Source organism: Electrophorus electricus, chromosome 5 (genome assembly GCF_013358815.1).
Source record: "Electrophorus electricus isolate fEleEle1 chromosome 5, fEleEle1.pri, whole genome shotgun sequence".
NCBI lineage: Eukaryota > Metazoa > Chordata > Actinopteri > Gymnotiformes > Gymnotidae > Electrophorus > Electrophorus electricus.
The window spans coordinates 834,153-857,500 of record NC_049539.1 but is presented as its reverse complement, the minus strand read 5'-3'; the positions used below and the strand labels follow the sequence as shown (position 1 = coordinate 857,500).

The following is a 23,348-nucleotide window of genomic DNA, read 5'->3' as shown; positions in this document are numbered from 1 at the left end:
GGATGTCTGAGCCAAGATCTGGAGGTGCTATGACCAAGGCCAGCAGAAGCCTTTACTCTCTTCTGATGGCTCCCCTCCAAAATCCCATTAATGGAGAACATTTGCAGTGGGTTCAGATTAGCATCTTACAGCTTTTAACAAAACAAGCTCTGTCCATATGAGGCAGGAGAGAACAGATTTACGTTTAGCTGATGTTTTTATCCAAAGCAACTTCCAATTATATCTGAGTATGACTTGAGCAATTGAGGGTTGAGGGTCTTGCTCAGGGGCCCATCAGTGACAACTTGGCAGCGGTGGGACTTGAACCAGTAACCTTCCGATTTCAAGTCAAGTACCTTCACCACTACCACTGCCCAGATCACATGCAGGAGAGAACAGATCACATTGCATTCAGAATTCAGAACATTTAAGAGCACATTGATTATTGTGTCACTCAAAGACTCCTGAACTCACTAAACTGTTGTACTGTTTTATGTGCTGGGGGATAATGTCACATCGGTTTGTAATATCCAGGTTATCTGCTAACTGTGCTGGCACTCAGCACTTCATGAAGAGGTCGACAGAATTCGACTTTATTTTCCAATGTGCTACTGAGAATATTAATTTTATGACAATGTCAACAAGCAGATGATTATTTTATTCACAGTGGTGAGTGATGTGACTTGACAAAAGAGGAACAGTCATGGTAAATAACAACCACATTGTGCACCATATCTGTGCACCATGATGGAGCACCATTTCAGTAGTGGGCAGAAACAGAATTTTCTGTGTGTGGAACTCCAGAACTGGATACACATTTTGGAGGTGGATTCCGGACTGTGTCTGCGTCTCTTCGCTCATGCATGTTTAATGGCTGAAACAAGCCTCTCTTTTGTCCAGAAAGCCATCAGAAGAAGCCACGGACACAGCATGACCTGAGACGCATGGTTAGATGTGTGTAGAGGGGGTTATAGTGTTTGTGACTAAACTATTCCTTTCGTTCTTGATCACACACTCACACGCACGTACATGCACACACACACACACACACACACTCACACACACACACGCACGTACATGCACACACACACACACACACACACACACACACACACCACACACACACACACACACACACACAGAAATTTGTAGTGCACATCCAACACTGAAATCTGCTCTGGCACTTAGTGGCTATCATATCTACTTATGGCCTTGATCTCATCTAACTAGACTGCTTGGACGAGAGATCCAGCCATCATTGGTGTGATTATCCAGTAAATGATTATATGGACCAATGAGGTTGAAGTGTGGGCGGAGCTAGGCAAGGTGACATCAGAAAGAGAGTAAAGCATGGCCTGCTTCCCCTGCACCTGCCGTGGTGGCTCACAGCTGTGTTGAACCAGGACACACTGCAGGGTTTACACCCAGAGAACATAGTTTAGTCCCCAGGAGCAAAACCCACTGGGAGTGCTGGTCTTATAACTATGAACACTCGAAATACAATGTTTCTAACACGCGCGCGTGTGTGTGTGTGTGTGTGTGTGTGACATACAGGACAACCCATGCCAGACTAAAGAGTGAGGCAGCAGACCAGGCTGCACTTGCTGCAGATCAGGAGTCAGACCTCGCCAGAACTGGGGCCAGAGAACTGTCCCCCAACTTTTATCAACCAGGTGGAGCATCACACACCTCTCTCACACACACACACACACACACACACACACACGTGCATGCATTTGAAAACAAACACTCACACACATTTCAAACTGCCTACAGTTTTGAGCTGGTGTCACGTTCAGTCCCTTCCGTGTTCCGTGTTTTCCTGTGTTGTGTTCAGTTCCATTCCATAGTTTCATTTTATCCTCACATCGACTGCGTACACCTGTCCCTTTTGTTTCGAGTTCATGTATTTAAACCCTGTTGTGTGTCTTGGTTATTGCTGTTCATTGTTTGTTTGGAGGTTTTACTGTTTGTTTCATTTTGAGTTAATGTTTGAATGTTTTATGGTTGTTTCTTTGTACTCTGTGCCTTCGTGTTTCCTAGCCCTGAGTTTTCCCTTGTTTTAGTTATAGCCTGCTTTCCCGTGTGCGCCTTCGATTTGCCCCATTAAAACTCGCTCCTCTCAGCACACGCGTCCGCCTCCTTACCGCTCAGCGTTACAGTAGACCAGGTGTGCTGTTGTCAGATGCTGTATAATAGAAGCAAGTCATGAATCTACTCTCAGTGTCCAAAAGCCTCAGAGGTCTCAGGGTCGTGACCCCCTTCCTGGACATGGACAAAGCGAGTGTCCTGTATTCTAAAACAGACACATTTATGATGTGCAAAATCACCTTGCACTACTGGAGGTGCTGATATCACGTTAAACAGCAGTGAGCTCCGATGTTGCAGACAAGCGTTCTCACCACGCTGGTATTCCTGATAACAGCACAGGTTTTTCACTCCAAAACTGCACCAGCCTGCTGACATGTTGCTAGGTAACGACTACTTTTATTCTTCCAGCTCTTAGTTATTTTCTGTGTATACAAAATGGGAGATGAACACAGTGGATGACTTTTATGAGACGATATTTGCCCTGTAGCCTGTTTGCTCAGACTCAGGAGAGTGGGACTGCACACATACATCACATTTCCAATTTGCCATCAACTTCTAAACTTTTAGGTCGAGTGCTGTGACTGCAGAACAATTCACCACCAGTAAGGCGGGTCCGTGCCAGCCCATGTGCTATAGAGCAGCCTTTTCTGGAAGGTACAGATTAACTGTAACCCTAATCAATTATTCTTAATATGTTTTATTTTTAATCTTTTTCTTCCATGCTTTCTTATTTTCACTTTGCTTACGTTCACTTTCATTTCAAACTGTCACAGTTGGCCCCTCCTAGCGTCCCTGTCTTCATGGTTTCTCTGACAACACACACTGGTGTTCTGACATTACTACACACTACAGATGACTGGTTACATAATAAGTCATTGTGGTCTGAAGGGTGACGTAACCTCAGTGTTATATTCCAGGGACTTTTTAAGTTTGAAGTTGTTTATATTGGACAGAACATCTCTGATCTCCAGCAGGCTAAGGCAGGTATTATTAAGCCCTCCTACGTACAGTATGGCTGTTTATTCTGTTTACTCGGTTTGTTTACTGTGTTTCTGCCCAGCTCCGTTTGGACTGTGGAAGCCATAGTGCTGTTTGGCAAAACTTGATTTGTAAATGGAAAATAAACTTTTTATGGAAAAGGAGCTGTTTAGAGGAGGAACTTAGAGGAGGAGTATAGAGGAGGTGTTTAGAATAGGTGTTTAGAGGAGGAGTATGGAGGAGGTGTTTAGAGGAGGTGTTTAGAGGGTGTGTTTAGAGGAGGAGTATGGAGGAGGTGTTTAGTGGAGGAGTATAGAGGAGGAGCTTAGAGGAGGTGTTTAGAATAGGTGTTTAGAGGAGGAGTATGGAGGAGGTGTTTAGAGGAGGTGTTTAGAGGGGGTGTTTAGAGGAGGAGCTTAGAAGACTTTTCCCACCCAACTCTGTGTAGCTCATTTTGTGCTCATTGTGAAAAGCCTCTGAAACTGGTTTTACAAGCACATGTAATGTAAGACGACTGCTATTCAAGGTCATTTCTGAGACTACAATGAGACTCTGTGTCTCAGCTTGTAAGTACACAACGTTTGAAAGGAAATTTTCAGCAGAGCCGTCAGTTTCCATCGCAGCCTGCCTAAAGCACACAGGCATTCATGAAGGACAGTGGTGCAACACATCAGTCACATCAGTGACATCAGTGACCCCTTCAGATCATGAAAGCACATGAATTATGATCGTGAGCATTTGATGAGCAGTAGTTAGGACGGTGATTGTTTCATAACCTCTGGTTGTATAGGCCAACTGCCAAAAGATGCTGTAATGCTAATTTAATCAAATTTTATTTAATCATTAATAAGTCAGTAAATCCTAATTAAACAGCAGCGAGGAACAGCTGTTTGCATGTTCTTGCTATTTGATATAAAGGCCATTCTGCCCTCCAGAGTCTCCTCATCAATGCATTCTTATGTGCTGGTAACATTCAAACTATTTTAGTATTTAGTAAAGCAAAGTCTGATTTAGATAGCGCTCTTTACAACATGCATCGTTACACAGGAACCTGACAAATGTCTGCATCCAGATCCAGAACAAAGTGATTGATATCAGTGGCAAGAAACCCTGGGACACTGGGCATTTTCTTCAGATTCCTTGTCACCGATGAGAAGGTCTAGCCCAGTGTTGCATCAACATTTTACAAAGACTACTTACATCTGTGAAGATAAACAACACCTGAACACCCCATAAACAGTAGACATGTGTCAGCATGCAGTCCCGACAGTGATGCAGGACCTGAAGGTGACCTTAGTCCTGAGGGACCAGAGGGTGACCACAGTCCTGAGGGACTAGAGGGTGACCACAGTCCTGAGAGACCAGAGGATGACCACAGTCCTGAAGGACCAGAGGGTGACCACAGTCCTGAGGGACCAGAGGGTGACCACAGTCCTGAAGGACCAGAGGGTGACCACAGTCCTGAAGGACCAGAGGGTGACCACAGTCCTGAAGGACCAGATTTTCTGGCCCTTGTTAGGACTCTGGCTGCTGCGATCTGTACGAGTTGAAGTTTATTTAATGACTTTTTAGAGTATCCAATTAGAAGACCAATTCAATAATCCAATCTTGATTTAATGAAAACATAAGTATATGTCATAAATAAATGCAATATTTTATAACTGGAAAAGGACAATCAAACTAAAACAAAGTTTGCAACCAAATGATTGTGGGTGAGACTGTATGTGAGATTATTAACAATAGTACATGACGTTATGTATATGTGTGTAGACTCCTGGTCCTCAGTGTGTGTTTGTGTTTGTGTGTGTGTGTGTGTGTGTGTGTGTGTGTGTGTGTGTGTGTGTGTGTGGTGCAAATAAATTTTTCCAGTATGTTCTTAGGTTCTGAGTCTCTGACTCAGTCCAAACGTAGTGAACACCACAGTGAGAAGAAGAGCCACCTGGAGCTCTAATCCACATTTCAGGTGTGTAGCAGGTTAGCGCAGGTTTGGCACCTTTCAGCTGGGACCACTGTGCCAGGGCTGGTGGGCATGTCGATTGAGCTTTGTTTGGAGTGAAGACTAGCTGTGAATGGGGGCAGGCCGGAGAGCAAGGTCCTGCTCCTCAGCGCTGACCTTTACTTCAGTCAGATGTTTGAACCGATGACCTCTTAACCCCTGTGCCCTCATGCCCTCTCTGACCCCCATAAAAGAGGCTGGCAGTGGACGTTCGCCTTCTATGCACCTTGCACAGAATGCAGGTGGACACCCTAACCTTTTCATTCTCTCACACACACACACACACACACACACACACTCACATGCATGGTTGCGTTATGTAATTACGCAACTCTCTCACAACTCTTATGTATGGAGTTTCTACTGAAATTCTTGTCAGTGTGGACAACGGTCGAAAAAGCGTGAACGGATACAGAGCCGTGTACACGCATGCCTGCCGGGCTTCTGGGTAGTGTTTCCCGCAGGGTCCTAGTGCCTGTGCATGTAATCTGTGCACAAATGATGCATCTTTTATGCCAGCTGGCTGTTGGCTAATTGAGCTGTGAAAAAAAAAAAGCCAAAATTCTGTTTCTTCTCATCTAGACTTGGAAATGCTGGTTTTAGCTCTTGTGAATAGGAGACTCTGTGCCCCATACTACTGCATACATGCTACAGAAGATGTGGACTAATACTTTCATCTCCTCAAAGTACTTGAAGTGGCAATCAAATGATCATTAAATATAATCATATAATCATTATTATTTAGGGTTTGCAGAACAGAAATGCCAACCGTAGGCATTTGTGCAAAAGAAACGAGACGTGTTCTTGTGCAGAGTCCAGGGTGAAACTAAGTCCCAGGTCCTCCCCAAGAAGACAGAGGCCTCGTGGTGTGTGCCTGGGCTGGGCAGCGGTGGTGTCGATGCTAAAATACAGCCACCCTGGAGCAGAAACACGGTCACACTGGAGCAGAAACAGCCACACTGGAACAGAAACACGGTCACACTGGAGCAGAAACACAGCCACACTGGAACAGAAACACAGCCACACTGGAACAGAAACACGGTCACACTGGAGCAGAAACTCAGCCACACTGGAATAGAATAACAGTCATACTGGAATAGAAACACAGCCACACTGGAACAGAAACACAGTCATACTGGAATAGAAACACAGTCATACTGGAATAGAAATACAGCCACACTGGAACAGAAACACAGCCACACGGGAATAGAAACATGGTCACACTGGAGCAGAAACACAGTCGCACTGGAACAGAAACACAGCCATGCTGGATAAAAACACAGTCACACTGGAGCAGAAATACAGTCACACTGGAGCAGAAACACGGTCACACTGGAGCAGTCAAGGTTGAATCAAGGGCAGAAAATCTCCACATAATAATATAATATGTAATAATATATTAATATCCTCCTTTATCAGTGCTGCTGTCTGATTGAAGGGAGAGGAAAGTAGTCGTAAAGAGAACATTATGACAGTTTTTGGACCACTTGAGTTGAGAACATTTGTTGCAAAGTTTGCAGTGTCTATGAATGTCTGAGATTTGTCTGATTGCCAGGATATTTACATTTACAGTTACGGCATTTAGCAGACGTTCTTATCCAGAGCGACTTACAAAGTGCTTTGTCATTTCATCATAGAATACATCCTAGTACAGTACAGTAGGTCAGAGTCCAACATACCAATGAACTAGAATACTGTAGAAATACAGGGATCACTGCTGATGGCTAGAAGTACAAAATACACAAGCTCTATAACAGACAATGATAAGTGCTATAAATAATAAGTACTAGAGTTTGTTAGTCAACATCAGTGTAATAAACGATACCCTACAATAAGTACTAGATTAGTAAATCGGTATCATTTAGCTGTGATCAAACCTGGCCCCTTCATTGTAATCCTGTCGGTGTGCGGTATTCCCAGTGCAGGATTGTGTGTAAACTAAGTGAAACTGCACAAACATGGCCAGTAGTGACAGAGACTGTACATGGAATTATATTCACATCAATCCCTCAGAACATTCATTGAGGTCTTAGTAAGGCTAAGTGAGTAATGAACTCCCAACCAAAGTCAGTTATAAACTCCCAACCAAAGTGGGTTATAAACTCCCAACCAAAGTGGGTTATAAACATCTATAGTAGTTTAAAAACCCCCCCCCCCCCCCCCCCCCGCAACATCTGTGATGTCATTGCAACATATATTAATAATATATTAGAATATATTAATAATATATTTGAATATATTAGTAATATATTTGAACATGTGACATGGCAAAGCTCATGTACTATATATACTAACACATCCCTTAAGGTCTTCGTATTTCTGTCTTATCATAGTCTGAACTCTAATTCTGCCTCTACCTTCTGCATATATTCCTGTTGTTTACAGCTGCACATCTTCTTCGTTCATTTTTTAATCATTGCAGTGGAGAATAACCCTCCAGTGTTTTGTAATAACAACCCCTGTATTGGTATAATGATAATAAAAATTAAAATTAATTTAAATTAAAATTATATTGATGACACACTCTGTGTTGTATCTGGGAGAGGTTGGGTCTTTCTACTAAGGGCATCACCTGACTTTCTAAAGTTAAAAAGCCACATGAAAAGTCATTAATATACTGAGAAGTATGAAAATACACAGAGCCTCCTAATCTATGTGTGAATCACAGATTTCAGTGTTGGATGTCCACTACAGATTTCTGTGTGTGCGTTTCTGTGTTTGCTCTGTTCTCATGCTCAGCTCTCCCACTGTGCTTCACAGGCCTGGACTACATCAAGCAAAAACCCAGTGAGCCTGTGGAGGAGGTTGAGGAGGCCCCGCCAGCAGAGGAGGAGGAGAAGAAGTCTGCTAGCCCTTTCTACCAGCGGGGTACGACTCCCTCCCACTCCCCCACCCGTAGCACCTCCTCCTCTCCTCCGTCTGCACCAAAAAAGAAAAGTCAACTGGCCAATAGCAGCTTGACGCAGAAGATGAGCAAAGACGACAGCTCTGCATCCCGTAAGATAAGCAAAGAAGTGCCAGGCTTCACCAGAGGATCTGTTCCGCCCCCTGGACCCGCCCCCTTCGATTTGCAGGACCCGCCCCCACCAAAGCCACCCAAGGCTCAGGAGCCAATTGCCAACCCTGTGAGACCCATTAACGGGCAACTACACGCTGCCTATCACAGCTACTACGTCAAGACTCCTGTGAAGGTCGTCCCTCCAGAGGAACCGGAGGAAGCAGAGATGTCTCCATCCAGCCTGGCTTTAGTAACCCCACCTCCCCCAAAACTGTTCAGCACATCCACCCCAAAACCAGAGCTCAAATTCAGGAAGCAGGAGTCTATCAAGCCAAAGAGCTTATCAGAAACCAAGAAGGCCAGCGTGGAGATCAGCAGTGACGTTTTAGAAGGAGAAATGGTAAGTCCAGTTAGGTGTGATAATTTGGGGCATAATTATAGATTAAATGTGTTACAAGGTTTGTCTAATATACCATGTCCTTCTACATTCCAGGGTCCTAATTCAATTTTAGTTGCCATGGTAATGCTTTTGAATATTGGATTGGCAATAATTTTTGTTCACTTCCTGACATAATGGCGGGAATCCTGGGTAAATATCTTCCCTAACATTTTCACATTTTTATCATCTCTCCACTCTGTGCTGCTTTTCCAGAGTTTGGCTGTTGTGTGTGTATACAATATTGTATATTGTTTTCGGTTTAATTGTTCTGCTTCCCCAGTGAAAGAATAGCACCGCGCCTTTGGCCCTCATGAAATCAAAATGGCGGCAGACAGACAAGCAGTGGAAGGGACAGGATGGGGCATGTGCACCACCTCCACCTCCTCCACCTGTATGTGCACCACTAGCTCTAGTGTCTGGATCTTTTGGTCTCGTGAAAGACTAAACGATAAGAAAACTCATCTGCAGGGAAACGTCTGGCCAGGAGGTTGAAGTAAAGGTTTGGTGAGTGCGTCTGAACGCAGCTCTGCTGGGTCCTGCTGGGGCCCTGCACACGCTGGAAATGTTCAGAGGTGCACTTTCATGTGACGGGCACAGACATCTGCCCTGCCCTTTGGCTGCCTGACATAGATGTGAGATGTCAGCTGGGGGCCAGAGGAATCCATTCAGGAGGAGAAAGCAGAGCAGGCCGGCCGCAGGACGAGCGCCGAGGGTCTGCATGGCGGTGCTTCAGCATTACTGTAGTTTCTTTTGTTTTAAGGGTTTTGTGCTGTCTCTTTCTTTACATTGATCCTCCTTTGGCCAGTCGTGGGTGGACCCAAATGACATGTGAGATAAGATTAGACTATAGGCCAAGTACCCGGGCTCCACAGTTTTGGGTTTTAACATACACACACACACACACACACACACACACACATATATATATATATATATATATATATATATATATATATATATATATATATAGATATAGATATAGATATAGATATATAGATATATATATAGATATATATATAGATATAGATATAGATATATAGTATTATATGTATATCATTTTCACGAAGAGGAATTTATTTTACAAGATGTGCAATATGTTCATTTTAACAAAGGATGATGTGCCCTACCATGCAGGGGTTTAGGAGATTGGTATGTTCTATATTTGATTAAGATGAAGAGAGAACTAGAACGACATGAATGTGAGACGTGAAGCGCAGAATGCGCCAGAATTATGAATATATGATTACATATTGGTTTACTGTAGTGAGAACTCCTGTCTCAGACAGAACAGGACTTAACTTGACAAATTACGTTTACTAATTCTAAGGGAAGATAAAATGTTTATAGAGACTGAGAAGAAGACAGTGTATGTCACTGCTCAGCCTAGAATCAGCATAGAATATAGTTGCATGCAGTTTTGTAAACTTGGGTTTTGTGCAGAGCATTGACACCAATGAACAATGAAATTCAAATGAGCTTTTTCCAAACATAGGTTAGCCAAACCTGCCCCCAGCAAGGCCTGAGGTTGCCTGCATGTTTGAAATGCTAGATGTCAAAGTCCTGGGTCCTGGGAGTTGTGATACCTTCAACAAGGGCTGGGCTGCCTTTCAGGAGTCTTTAATACTACTGTTTACCTCAGAAGAACAAGAAAAAAAAAAGAAAAAAAATTCTCCTTGTTGTCTTAATTCTCTAGTAAGGGAACGCTGACTGTTGCAGAGCTTGGAAAGTTCATTTTAAATGTGCCACTATGTTGCTACCATTTTATTTCATTGTTGCTGATAGAGCAGTGATTTTAAATTTAGTTTCAGTTCAAAGGTTTGTTTATTCTAGAATAAGCAGTGCATTTTGTATAAATTCAGGCATTTTGGCCTTGCAAAAAAAGTGGGATTTTCATAACGGGCCAATTTGCATATAGGCTAATCTACATATAGGCTAATCTGCATATAGGCTATTTTACTGCTAGTTTGCATTGTTTTTGCAAAAATCTACTATCTACCAAAATAAATACTAAAGCCAAGACCAATATTTAAAATATCTCAAGAAAAATACTAAATTAGACTTTTTGTATCTTTTTGTGGAGAGATTCAGCCCATTTTGTTGGGTACTGAAGCAAAATATACAAGAAATGTGAAAAACGTGAAAGAGATAAAAACCGTAAAGTTCTGGAAGTGGACGAGAAAAATGTATCTGCAAAACAGTAAAGTGTTTGGAAATTCTTCCGTTCATGGCCTTCCGAAGATTATATTAACCGAAATTAAGGCAAATACAGAAGTAGGGTGTTAGTGACAGTCATCAATGGCCAAAACACAGTCAAAGACTTATCCATGTAATAGCAGGGTTAGGGGAGATGGAGGGAAACTGTCAGAATAAGAGTTACCCTTCAAAATAAGAGTTACTCCTCAGACGAAGAGTTACCCTTCAGAAGAGTTTACCAGAAGTCAGAATGTTTTGAATCCCAAAACACAATAAATATAGCAGAAATATATGACATTGTGCAGTTAATCACTTACACATAGAAACTTAATCTGCACTATTTTCATTCACAATCTATTTGTATTTTGTGAAAGTGTTATTGAGAAAACATTATTTGGCAGTGTAATGTATATGGAGCAGTATAATGTATATGGCCTCTTTTACTGCATTTCCTGGTAGGAAATGCAGCCAATCAAAGGAATTATTTTTTTAAAAACAACTATTACACGAAGAAAACATTTATAAACAACAAAAGATTTATTCTATTTCTAAGAGTTTTTACAGAGTACAGTCATAATCCAAGTGGAGCTCTATGGTATTTTTCTAAAGATTTGCACATTATTTTATTGGTAAATAGCCTTTCTTTTAAACACTTCACCAAAAGAAATGGCAAAGTATGAGCTCAGGCATTGTGTGTCCAGTAAGGTCCTGTAATCTGACGTCTGTATTCTGAGGATGTTTTCCTGTGTATAATAATACACATTTTATGCCTGGAACCTTCTCTCCGCCTTGTGTCATATCTGTTGTCATCTCTTCCCCTCTGCCTGTTTCTAACACAGGTGTGGTTTAACCCAACATATGAACACTTAATATTTAAACCAACATAATGCTAATATTTAACCCAACATAAAATTAATATTTAAGATTAATATTTAACCCAACATAAAATTAATATTTAAGATTAATATTTAACCCAACATAATATTGATATTTAATCCAATATAATATTGATATATAATATTAATGTTAGTATTTAATATTTATATTTAGCCCACCATAATATTAATATTTGACTCAACATAATATTGATATTTAACCCAACATATGAACACTTAATATTTAAACCAATACAATGCTAATATTTAACCCAACATAATATTAATATTTAATATTAATATTTAACCCAACATAATATGAATATTTAATCCAATATAATATTAATATTTAATATTAATGTTAATATTGAATATGAATATTTAACCCAACATATTTGACGCTGCTGGTTGTGCAGCCAGTAGTGTTTAGTTAGCGTCCTTTATCTCTGACCATCTTTGTGTTGACCATCCACATATGAGTCTGAAGATGAAGGTATGTGTTGTCCAAAAAGCGAGACACCTCTCAGACCTCTTAGATCTTCTTTAGCGCTGACCTGTAAAAAGTTTATTTGTGTTAGTCCGGTTGGAGCATTAGAACACTGGCACACTATGCGGTGCAATAAATAGCCAAGCAGGAGAAAAACCCGGTCAGCGAATATCCTTGTGCAGGACTAGACTGAGATGTGCAGCCTATGCCAGGGCTGTGATGCTCAAGACTTGCTTTCACATGTGTAACTGACACTCAGCTGCAGCCTGGAATGTGCCTGGAGTGAGCTACTAAGATTAGATTAGGGCTTCTATGCAGCTATGCGATAGGATTAGGCTTTTGTAAAACATTGCCAAGACATCAATAGTAAGCAGATCTTCTTTTTTTCTTTTTTTTGTCCGATAAATCAAAAGGCAGCAGGCTGTAGCATTTTGGGCCTTTGTTTGCCTGTTCTAGTTCCCCTGCATCACTTAAAGCAGGATGCTGGAATATGATTCTTAATAAAGTAGCAGTAGAATGTGTCCCTTTTTATAATGAACCATGGCACAAGTCTCTGGAACAGCACCAAATGATGCCGTCACACAGCAACAACCAAGTACCTTGATGTACCAGGCATTAGACCATGAACGGAACTGATCCTGGAGTTGTTATGACACCAGTGTGGTCAGACTTTCTTTTATTTACCCTTTATAATAGAACAGTTAGCTGTAAAGTAGGACACAGTTTCAGTAAACTGGGGGTAGATTCAGAGGTTGTAAATCTGGTGATGGTTTGCAGTTGGGCTGGTTCATACCACCACTCAGGGTGTGAGAGCAAGAATCACAGGATGTGAGTGTGGAAGCACAGGAGACAGTCACGAGGCCTCAGAAGATAGTGACCCTCCAGGCAGTGCACAGAGAGTATTAACATTCCATGGATCTATATTTACAAAAACATGATTACACTATATATACATTAATTTATATATATATATATATATACACAGTGTCCTGCTGTAAACAGGAGGCTACTATCCAAGAAACTGACCCTTGGGCGATTGGAGGTCTTTATAAAAATATACAACATTTCCAAAGTTTGCCTCTGGCTGAGAGGTTCGCAGCATTTTATTCAGTGTGACAGGATGTTGCGAAGGCTGCATGCTGACATCGTTACTCATTCACTGGAGATGCTGCAGCCAGCAGAGGAAGCCTTTCTCTCGACACTCTGCATATATACAATTTCTTCTAGAACACAAAGAACTGCTCCAGTGTGTCACGTTAGACGTTAGATTCACGTTAGACATTAGATTCTTGTTAGATGTTAGATTCACGTTAGATGTTAGATTCACGTTAGACATTAGATTCACGTTAGGTGTTAGATTCACGTTAGACGTTAGATTCACGTTAGGTGCTAGATTCACGTTAGACATTAGATTCACGTTAGACGTTAGATTCACATTAGACATTAGATTCTTGTTAGGTGTTAGATTCACGTTAGACATTAGATTCATGTTAGACATTAGATTCACGTTAGGTGTTAGATTCACGTTAGACGTTAGATTCACGTTAGACGCTAGATTCACGTTAGACGCTAGATTCACGTTAGACGTTAGATTCACATTAGGTGTTAGATTCACGTTAGACGTTATTCACGTTAGCCGTTAGATTCATGTTAGAGGTTACTTATTTTAGATGTTAGATTCATGTTAGAGATTATATTCACGTTAGATGTTATTCACGTTAGACGTTATTGATGCTAGACGTTAGGTTCATGTTAGATGTTACTCATTTTAGATGTTAGATTCACGTTAGAGGTTAGATTCACGTTAGACGTGAACACGTTTTTTGTTCTCTGTAAAATGAATGAGCACCCAGACATGTGCATCAGGCTGTAAATTAAATCTAACCTAGTAACTACATTACCTGGCAGACGATAAGTCATTTAATTCTACTGAATCAAATCATTTCTTATACATGATTAGCCAGAATGCACATGTTTATGTGACCAGTGCCACCAGTAAGACTCCATGTTCCTGCTGGGTGTGTTAAATTATGAGGTTTTCACAGGAGTCCTGACACCTGCACACCAAGATGAAATTACACAGAAATCTGTACTGATTTGCTTGTTCTTGTTCTTAGAGATGGTGATATAACTGGCAGTAACACAAAGTTAACTAAACAGATGGATCCCCTTCCCACAAACACACACACACACAAGCAGTCAGGCACACTCAGCTAAATACCGTAAATGTAAATGTGATTTAGTAGTCTTGGGAACCCTAATGGATTTAAATGTTGGTTAAAAAAAGATTTCTCGAAGGGCCCAGAATTCAGCACCCAGACTGTGGGACTTTGTGCAGCACGTTCATTTAAATTATTAATTTAAATTATTTATCTAAATATTCATCCACCTTTACTTACTCTACTTAACTCTTAACACTTTCTGTTAATCCACCCATGTTCCTAATGGGGCTTATTCCTCGTATGGACAGTGGGCACAGAGCAGACATTACTCTTCATTGTGTGTGTGTGTGTGTGTGTGTGTGTGTGTGTGTGTGTGTGTGTGTGTGTGTGTAAGTAAAGGGACCCCAGTTGTTGGCCTCTGGCCCACCCAAAAATAGTGTGAGGCAGCTGCTCTGAGCAAAGTCAAATGTGAGAACCTTTAAAGTGCTGGCAGCATGTGTCTCTGTTTGAGCAGGGCCAGGATCAGTGTTAGGAAAGGTCATTGATTGTTTTGAGAGAGAGAGAGAGAGAGAGAGAGAGAGAGAGAGAGAGAGAGAGAGAGAGAGAGAGAGAGAGAGAGAGGAAATGTTTTAGGTGTGAATATGTTTCCTGATATTGAATGTGTGTCATGTCTTGTAACCCTGAATGTGAGCTGAAGCAGGTGAGCAGGTGCTATGACATTTCCTGCCAGAGACAGACGAGCGTCCTGCTACAGACAGGCCAGAGTACTGCTACACACATACAAGTGTCCTGCTATAGACAGACGAGCGTCCTGCTACAGACAGGCGAGAGTACTGCTACACACATACAAGTGTCCTGCTATAGACAGACGAGCGTCCTGCTATAGACAGACGAGCGTCCTGCTACAGACAGGCGAGAGTACTGCTATAGACAGACGAGCGTCCTGCTATAGACAGACGAGCGTCCTGCTACAGACAGGCGAGAGTACTGCTATAGACAGACGAGCGTCCTGCTACAGACAGGCGAGAGTACTGCTACACACATACAAGTGTCCTGCTATAGACAGACGAGCGTCCTGCTATAGACAGACGAGCGTCCTGCTACAGACAGGCGAGAGTACTGCTATAGACAGACGAGCGTCCTGCTATAGACAGACGAGCGTCCTGCTCTAGACAGACGAGTGTCCTGCTACAGACAGGCGAGAATACTGCTACACACATACAAGTGTCCTGCTCTAGACAGACGAGCGTCCTGCTTTAGACAGACGAGCGTCCTGCTACAGACAGACGAGCGTCCTGCTATAGACAGACGAGTGTCCTGCCTGTCATCTGCACCCCGCTGTCCTTTGTGCGTTATGATATTCCCATTTTAGTAGGGAGGTTTTTTTTCAGAACATGCTAATGCGGATATGAGCTGATGTAAAAATGTAACCAACGTGACCCCATGACAAATTCAGACTAATTAGCACAACCAAGAGAAATGTCTGGATCCTCTTACAATGCTCATACAGAACAATTTGAGCTCCTGTTCTAGCCCTAAACTTATCCATTCATACCTCCTCATATGAGCAAATTATGAATTTGTAATAATTGCATCACCTTACACACTATTTTCATGCACTCATCATGTTTTGTGAATAACGTCGTCATCAATAATCAAACCAATAAAAGGCTTTTTTGCTCCAGGCAGTAGCCAAACACATATGTGACCACTTCTCACGTTCAAATCTTTATTAACCTTTGAAATGTAAGGCATGTTAAACTAGACCTCTTCCGCCATCTGCTGGTAACCTGCTGGATTAACAGAAGTAATAATAGTACCTGGTTAAAAAGACTTTAGGAGACACAAATATACAGTCTAATGTGACTATTCATAAAACTTCAATTAAATGAGAACAATAAATTATATGGCAGTGTTGGGTGATTACTTGGTGAAATGTGTTAACATGCCTGAATTCAATGATAAAGACTCATTACAATGTAATAGAAATCTTTGACTCCACTGAGGGCCTTGAGGTCACAGAAATATCAGAGATGCCAAAAATGAAATTTCCTAAAGTCATAACAATAATAATCACACCGGTGAACACGACTGTAATAAACTTGAATTTAATAAACATGACTGTAATAAACTGTACTTTGTACAGATTGGCCGTGATAAAATCAACCTTTACTTTGAAATTTAAGTTTAGAACAGCAAATGTTCCTGGACATGGCATTTACCTGACATGTTTAACCAAAATGACTTACAATTCTGTCTGAACACACCATGAGTAATTGAGGGTTAAGGGTCTTGTTCAGGGGCCCAACAGTGGGAACTTGAACCAGCAACCTTCTGATAACTAGATCAGTACCATCACCACTGAGATACCACTGACCCAGCAGGTGCTTCTATGTCATAACTCATCCAGGCTTTGAGTGTTTATTCATACTCGGGCTCAAAAGAAGAACAGCCAAAGAAAGGATTTCATGAAGCTCTCACATAAACAAATGCCCTTCATCCAGAAATCTCATCATCCCAGATCTGAAAGCTGGTCCAGTCTCTCCTGGCTCATTTACAAAATTAAGAAATGACACACATTCATGACCGTTGGGCTTTAATATAAGACCAAGCTGCACGTGTACTGTGCAGCCTTCACATTACACCCACAACCCGAACGATCCCTGCCAGCTCTGGTTCAGACCTGAAAGATCCTCCAGTCTCTCCTGTCTGGCGGCTCAGAGGCGGTGTTTGATCTCAGGGAAGTGACTCAGAACTGTGGTGTTGATGTCTGCAGAGTGGGCGTGTAGTCTACACAGGGTCAGAGCCTTGACGTCAGCCATACCTTTCCTGATAATGCTCACTAAGCACAGCACTGTGGACAACACAGTCCACTTCAATTATTTCAACTGATCTGTTTTATTAAAGCATTATTTATTCAGCTAATTAAGTAGGTCATTCATCTATGTTTTCCTGAACTAACAATAGCTACAGAGATTTGATAAGGTGATGAATTGGCTTGCCTTCATATTCTGCCAGGCACCCCTCCCCATTTCCAGAGAGAAACTGTATCAAACTCCTGGTCTATAATGGACAGAAGATCCAAAGAGCACGTGGTGAAATCTTAATGTACTAAAGTGTTTTGATAACTGCTTAATATCCGTACAACGAGGTCACCCCACAAGGAGCACAATCGCAGGTCTCTGGGGACAGAGCAGGACCCGGGCTAGGTGATACCCTGCCTGCGGGTACGCAGAGCTTTCCTGCTCTGAAGCACCGCTAAGCTCAACACTGGCTAAAGTTAAACTAAAAATAACAAAATTCTTTTTCCTGCAAAGTCAAAGAGATTGAGAGTTCGGAGAACCCCTAAGAGACAAGCCTGAAGGGAGTGCTTTGGTCTGCTGGAGAACAAAAACACAGCGAGTCAAAGGAAACCCCAGAGATCGACTCAGGAGGGCTGGCTATATATTAGCAGCTTAGCTTTTATTAAGCACTCAGCAAGAATGAGTGAGCGCAGAACAAGCCGAGAACCGTTCTGAACACCACACACAGGTGACGCCCGTTATCACTGACGCCCAGGAATAGCTCTCTGCCTCCCTCTTGTGGCCAAGATGAGCTTAACAGAGGGCTTAACGGCAAGCTGCTCCCTCACGATTAGCAGGTACAACTGAGCAGCTTGATTGATTCATAGACAAATGATTAATGAATGCAGTCATAATCGCGCCATAATTTCTCCCTGTATAAGTGCCGAGTCAAACCTTTGTCATCTCTTTGAATGTCCTTCCAGATTCAAAGAAACCCACTGAATGTAAAGAATAACCACACCAACAGTTCATTTCCAGGTTGCATTTGTGCATCTGTTCTCAGTGATATCGTTTACTGGGTCCATAACATATTCTGGGGAAATAACACTGCAAAAACCTACCCACTAATTCATGCAATAAACCTTGGCTTTTATATTATAATCATTATATTATATACATTATATTATAATCATTATATTATATTTGAAACACATGCACAGCACATTTAATCAGCACAAGGAAAATAAAGATGGTGAAAATAAAGCAAATGATGATTGTTCAGACTGGACAAACTCTGCTATCCAGTGGAATACATGTATATTACATATTCTCAAAAAACAAACAAACAAACTACTTTTTCGCACATCCCAGCCCAGGCAGGTGTATTGACTAGGCTGCCTTCAGCCACCAGAGGGAGACGGTGAGTACCTATGTGGTACTCAGGGGTAATCAGCCACCTGCTCTCCTGGCATGTTAAGAGCAGCTCCCAGACTCTCCTGTGTTCAGTGTTCTGCAGAAGAACATCAAGAGCTTCCTTTTGGCTCTCGAGCTTCCCTACAGCCTTGAGTCCCAACTTCTCCCTTCTTGTTGAGTTCCCTCAGACCCTCTCCAGAGTTTACTCATATATCTAATTGTATATATATATATATATATATATATATATATATATATATATATATATATATATATATATATATATATATATATATACACACACACATTTATATACATCGTCATTCAGTTGATGCCCGTTCACGTCTGGCATACAGCGTGATGATGTCATGGCTGATGGTTGCTCCATTCTGTAGTCGGTATCGGTAGCAACTCTGGGTTCAGACCTGAGGAACAGAGCTGAGAACAGAGATCTGTAACCTCTGAACCATAAAGAAATGACATGCAACGGATATGACTGCAGGACTGATGCTTTATGAGGACTCATCTAAGAAAATGTAGATATTAATATTGACTTTCAATATTTCTTTGGAGCCGTGGTTCAGGTTGTCACTGAGCACAATGTTCAGTACATGTTTTTGGTATACTGAAAAGTCATGTGTTTATCCTGGTAAAATCTCACACAAGGTTTATTTACAAGTCGTTCTCCACACACACACACACACACACACACACACACACACACACACACACACACACACACACACACACACACACACACAATGAAGAGTAATGTCTGCTCTGTGCCCACTGCCCATATGAGGAATATCCCCATTAGGAACATGGGTGGATTAGCAATAAGTACACTTTTAATTCTTAGGCAAACTCTATGGAATTGATAATACAGCTATACTACTGTCACTTATTAAAAGCACTTTTAAGCACATTTTGTGTAAATATTAACATGGTCTGTGTAGGCACAAGATGTTGGTGAGTGGGCAACCCAAAGAAACAGGTAGTCTTGGTAAACTGCTTACGAGTTCCTCAATATTATGGTAACTTTTAAAAAGGGATGAGAAGAATGTTAACATCTATTTTCTTGAATAATCTTTAACTCTTTACTGTTAAGGATTAACAGTGTGCTTTGGTTTATCTCGTTGGATTATCATCTGGTTGGTTAAGGTAGGCTCTGAGTTCACTTACTTTTGTCTTAGATTCTGTGAAATTCAAGGCTTGTTGTCTAAACCTAGCTGTTAGTTGCTTGTTAGCTGTAATTACTCATTACAGGTGTAGTTTCACCCTGACCTTAGGTGTGAATTGAGGGGTGGGCTCAGCACTTATTGAACTTATTGAGTTAAATTAGGATGACTCTAAAATCAGATTCAGACTCATGAGTCTGTAGCGGTAATCAACATTTGGAAAAGTGGTGGTGCTCTCAATCAGCTCATCTACATCTCACCTACAGGACTTCACAAACTCAGCTAAGTATCTTCTCATATTATCTCAATCCTTTATCTCGTACATCCACAAATCAAGCACATCTGATATGTGGCTCTCAATTCCTGATTGAGCTCATCCATTGATGAGCTCAACATCCTTCTGAGTCAATTCCCCATTAAAGGAAATCCACTCATTCTCCTTGGAGACTTCAACCTTCTATCAGACAGGCTGCATTCCTCCTGCATCCTTCTGCTGTTGACAGAATTCGACCTTACCCTCAACCACTCTCCTCTGACTCACAAAGCGGGCAATGTTCTGGACCTGATCTTCACCTGTACCTCCACAATATCGGACATCGCAGTCACCCTCCTCCATCTCTCGGACCATCACTGTCTATCCTTCTCTCTCTCCCTTCCTTCTCTTTCCATCCAGTCCTCTCCAACATGTTCCTCCTTCTTCTGTCGCAATCTCCACTCCATAACTCCCTCTTCTTTTACTTCTACTATTTGGTCCACCCTTCCTCACCCTGACTCTCCATCTTCTCTCTCTTTGGATACAGTTACAAATACTTTCATTTCTTTCATTTCTACACTCTCAGTCCTCCCCACCTGCTCCCTGGCTAACAGAAACACTTCACTGCCACAGGAGAGAACTAAGGACTGCAGAGAGGTGGTGAAGGAAATCCCGCGTAGATTCAGACCTTAGTTCATACAAGTCTCTCCTTTCCAAGTTCTCAGTGGAAGTAACATCTGCAAAGTCATCCTACTACAGAGATAAATTCAAATCATCATCATCTGGTCCATGCAAGCTCTTCACTATTTTTTCTTCTCTCCTTAATCCTCCCCCTCCTTCCTCATCTCTTACTCCGGAGGATTTCATCACCTTCTTTGAGGAGGTTGCAGCAATCCTCCAGTCCTTTTCCTCTGTTCTCACTCCTCCAACCAACATTCCCCAACATCCAACTCTGACTTCTTTTTCTCCTCTCTCCACAGATGCAATTCTTCAACTCCTGAGTTCCAGCATCCTGACCACATGTCCGCTGGATCCAATTCCTTCTGCTCTGTTCCAGACAATCGCTAGAGATCTGTTTCCTTTCATCTCTGTCATCAACAACAACTCCTTATCTTCTGGATACGTGCCTACTGCATTCAAAACTGCCAGGGTGGTACCAATCCTCAAGAAGGCCACACTTGACAGCTCCAGCGTTACCAACTACAGACCGGTATCACTTTATAATCAATTGTCTTTTTCTCACCAGAACCAGCTGCATGATCCCAATCAGTCTGGCTATAAACTGGCACATTCTACAGAAACAGCCCTCATAGTAGTGATGGAGAAACTTCATGCTGCTAAAGCTGCCAAACTGTCATCTGTTTTGATTCCTCTAGACCTTTCAGCAGCCTTTGACACAGTGAACCACAACATTCTTCTCTTTGTTCTCTCCAGGCTTGGTGTGACTGGCTCTGCTTGGAGATGGTTTCAGTGCTATTTGGAGGGACGGTCCTATCAGGTGACATGGAGAGGATCCACATCCAAACCGTGCAGACTCTCCACTGGTGTTCCACAGGGCTCAGTATTGGGCCCCCGTCTCTTCTCTTTGTATACTCATTCTCTTGGTGATGTAATATCTTCTCATGGTTTCTCCTACCACTGCTATGCTGATGACACTCAATTATTTCTTTCTTTTCCACCCTCTGACATGCAGGTCTCCAGACGTATCTCAGCATGCTTGACTGACATGAGCCCACCACTTGAAGCTCAACCCCAGTAAAACCGAGCTTCTGTACATCCTGGATACTCCCAATCCTTACCATGACCTCACTGTTTCCTTTGAGAACTCCCTGGTATCACCATCCGAAGCTGCCCGTAGCCTGGGCATAACTTTGGACAACCAGTTGTCATTCTCAACTTATGTTTCTAATCTAACCCGGTCTTGCAGATTCCTCCGTTATAACATACGAAGGATTTGACCCTTTCTTTCAAAGGAAGCTAACCAGGTGCTTGTGCAGTCTCTTGTGATCTCAAAGCTAGATAACTGCAACTCGCTACTTGCTGGTCTTCCTCTAAGAGCCCTCAAAACTCTACAACTTGTCCAGAATGCAGCAGCATGACTGGTCTTCAATCTTCCGAAGTTCACACGTTACTCCACTGCTGCGCTCCCTTCATTGGCTCCCTTTAGCTGCATGCATCAGATTTAAAACCTCGGCTTGAAATACCTTGCTTCAGGTCTCCTGGGCGACAAGCATCAAGACTATTTTCTGTCCTGGCTCCAAGATGGTGGAATGAAGTCCCACTTGCTGTCCGGACGGGAGAGTTCCTTGCAGTCTTCAAACGCAGACTGAAGTCCCATCTATTTGCAGAATATTTAAAGGACAACTGACACTGCTCCTATATTGACTGACTAAATTAGTACTTATTGTAGGGTATTGTTTGTTGTTTATATTGTTTAACAAACTCTAGCACTTATTGTTTATAGCACTTATCATTGTTTAAGATAGACCTTATGTATTTTGTACTTCTAGGTATCAGCATTCATCCAGGTATTCTACAGTATTCTAGATCATCGGTATGTTTGATTCTAACCTACTGTACTGTACTTGGATATATTCTATGAGGAAATGACAAAGCACTTTGAAAGTCACTCTAGATAAGAGCATCTGCTAAATGCCATAAATGTAAATGTAAATGTAAAAGTAAATCCAAGTGGTGACTTTTTTTTTGGCCAAGCAGTGTATATAGTCAAACTGAAAGTTATTTTTTTATGAGCATATTTGTCCTGCCAAAAGACTGTTATTCAGTAAAGTTTGAAGTCAATATTTGACTGAGACATGAATGAGAAAAGGTAAAAGGAGAGAGACCTCTGTGTGTCTCATGTTCTCACCTACATGAGTGGTCTTTTTTCTCTCTGACCAGGGAGTTCTCATCACCTTTATTCACAAGAGTGAATAATGAACACTTCAGTAATAACAGCTCGGAAACTTCAAGTGAAATTAAAATACAATCACCAAAGTTTATTTACCTTTGGACTCACCTTCTCCACTTTGGGTGTCACTGGATTCACATTAATGCCCACTGCCTCTGTCCGCACCATCGGCTGTAATGTGCTTTTGTTACTGGTCTCAGTATCTTCCATGCCTTCATCATTGGCTGTAGCATGCATGCTGACTGGGCGTGGCATGTGGGCAGGGCTTCTGGTCTGGTAGCCACTCTTGGTCTCCATGGCGACCTTTGACTCAAAGAGCTCCCTTAGAGTGCTTTTGCTTATATTTCTGTGAAAAGGAAGGAACTCCACAGACCTACTGCATGCTGGAGGGAAGGTGAAGGAGCACTCCACCCTGAGCCCCTCCCTGGTGCTGCTGTCCGCTTTGACTGCGGTCTCAGAGATGGGGACAGTGGCTAGTTGCAACATCAGCTGGTTGAGGACATGAGACAGAACTGTTAACTGTATTAGCACATTTATGTTTGTTGTAGTGTACCTGTTTCCTAAGTGTGATGCACCTATAATGTTGCGTTTCTTTACAGAAATCAGAAACCT

The 23,348-nt window shown here is 42.0% G+C and overlaps 1 protein-coding gene across 1 annotated transcript in view; it reads left to right on the top strand.

Moving 5' to 3' along the window:
• The window catches only part of jph1a (junctophilin 1a), a 24,194-nt gene extending 15,379 nt beyond the window's left edge, over nucleotides 1–8,815 (top strand). The window contains exons 3-6 of the mRNA XM_027021413.2: nucleotides 1,534–1,652; nucleotides 7,805–8,442; nucleotides 8,536–8,631; nucleotides 8,762–8,815. Coding sequence (XP_026877214.2) covers nucleotides 1,534–1,652; nucleotides 7,805–8,442; nucleotides 8,536–8,616 — 838 coding nt within the window. The 3' untranslated portion in view covers nucleotides 8,617–8,631; nucleotides 8,762–8,815. The remainder of the gene's footprint in view (nucleotides 1–1,533; nucleotides 1,653–7,804; nucleotides 8,443–8,535; nucleotides 8,632–8,761) is intronic.
• The last annotated feature ends 14,533 nt before the right edge of the window (nucleotides 8,816–23,348 follow it).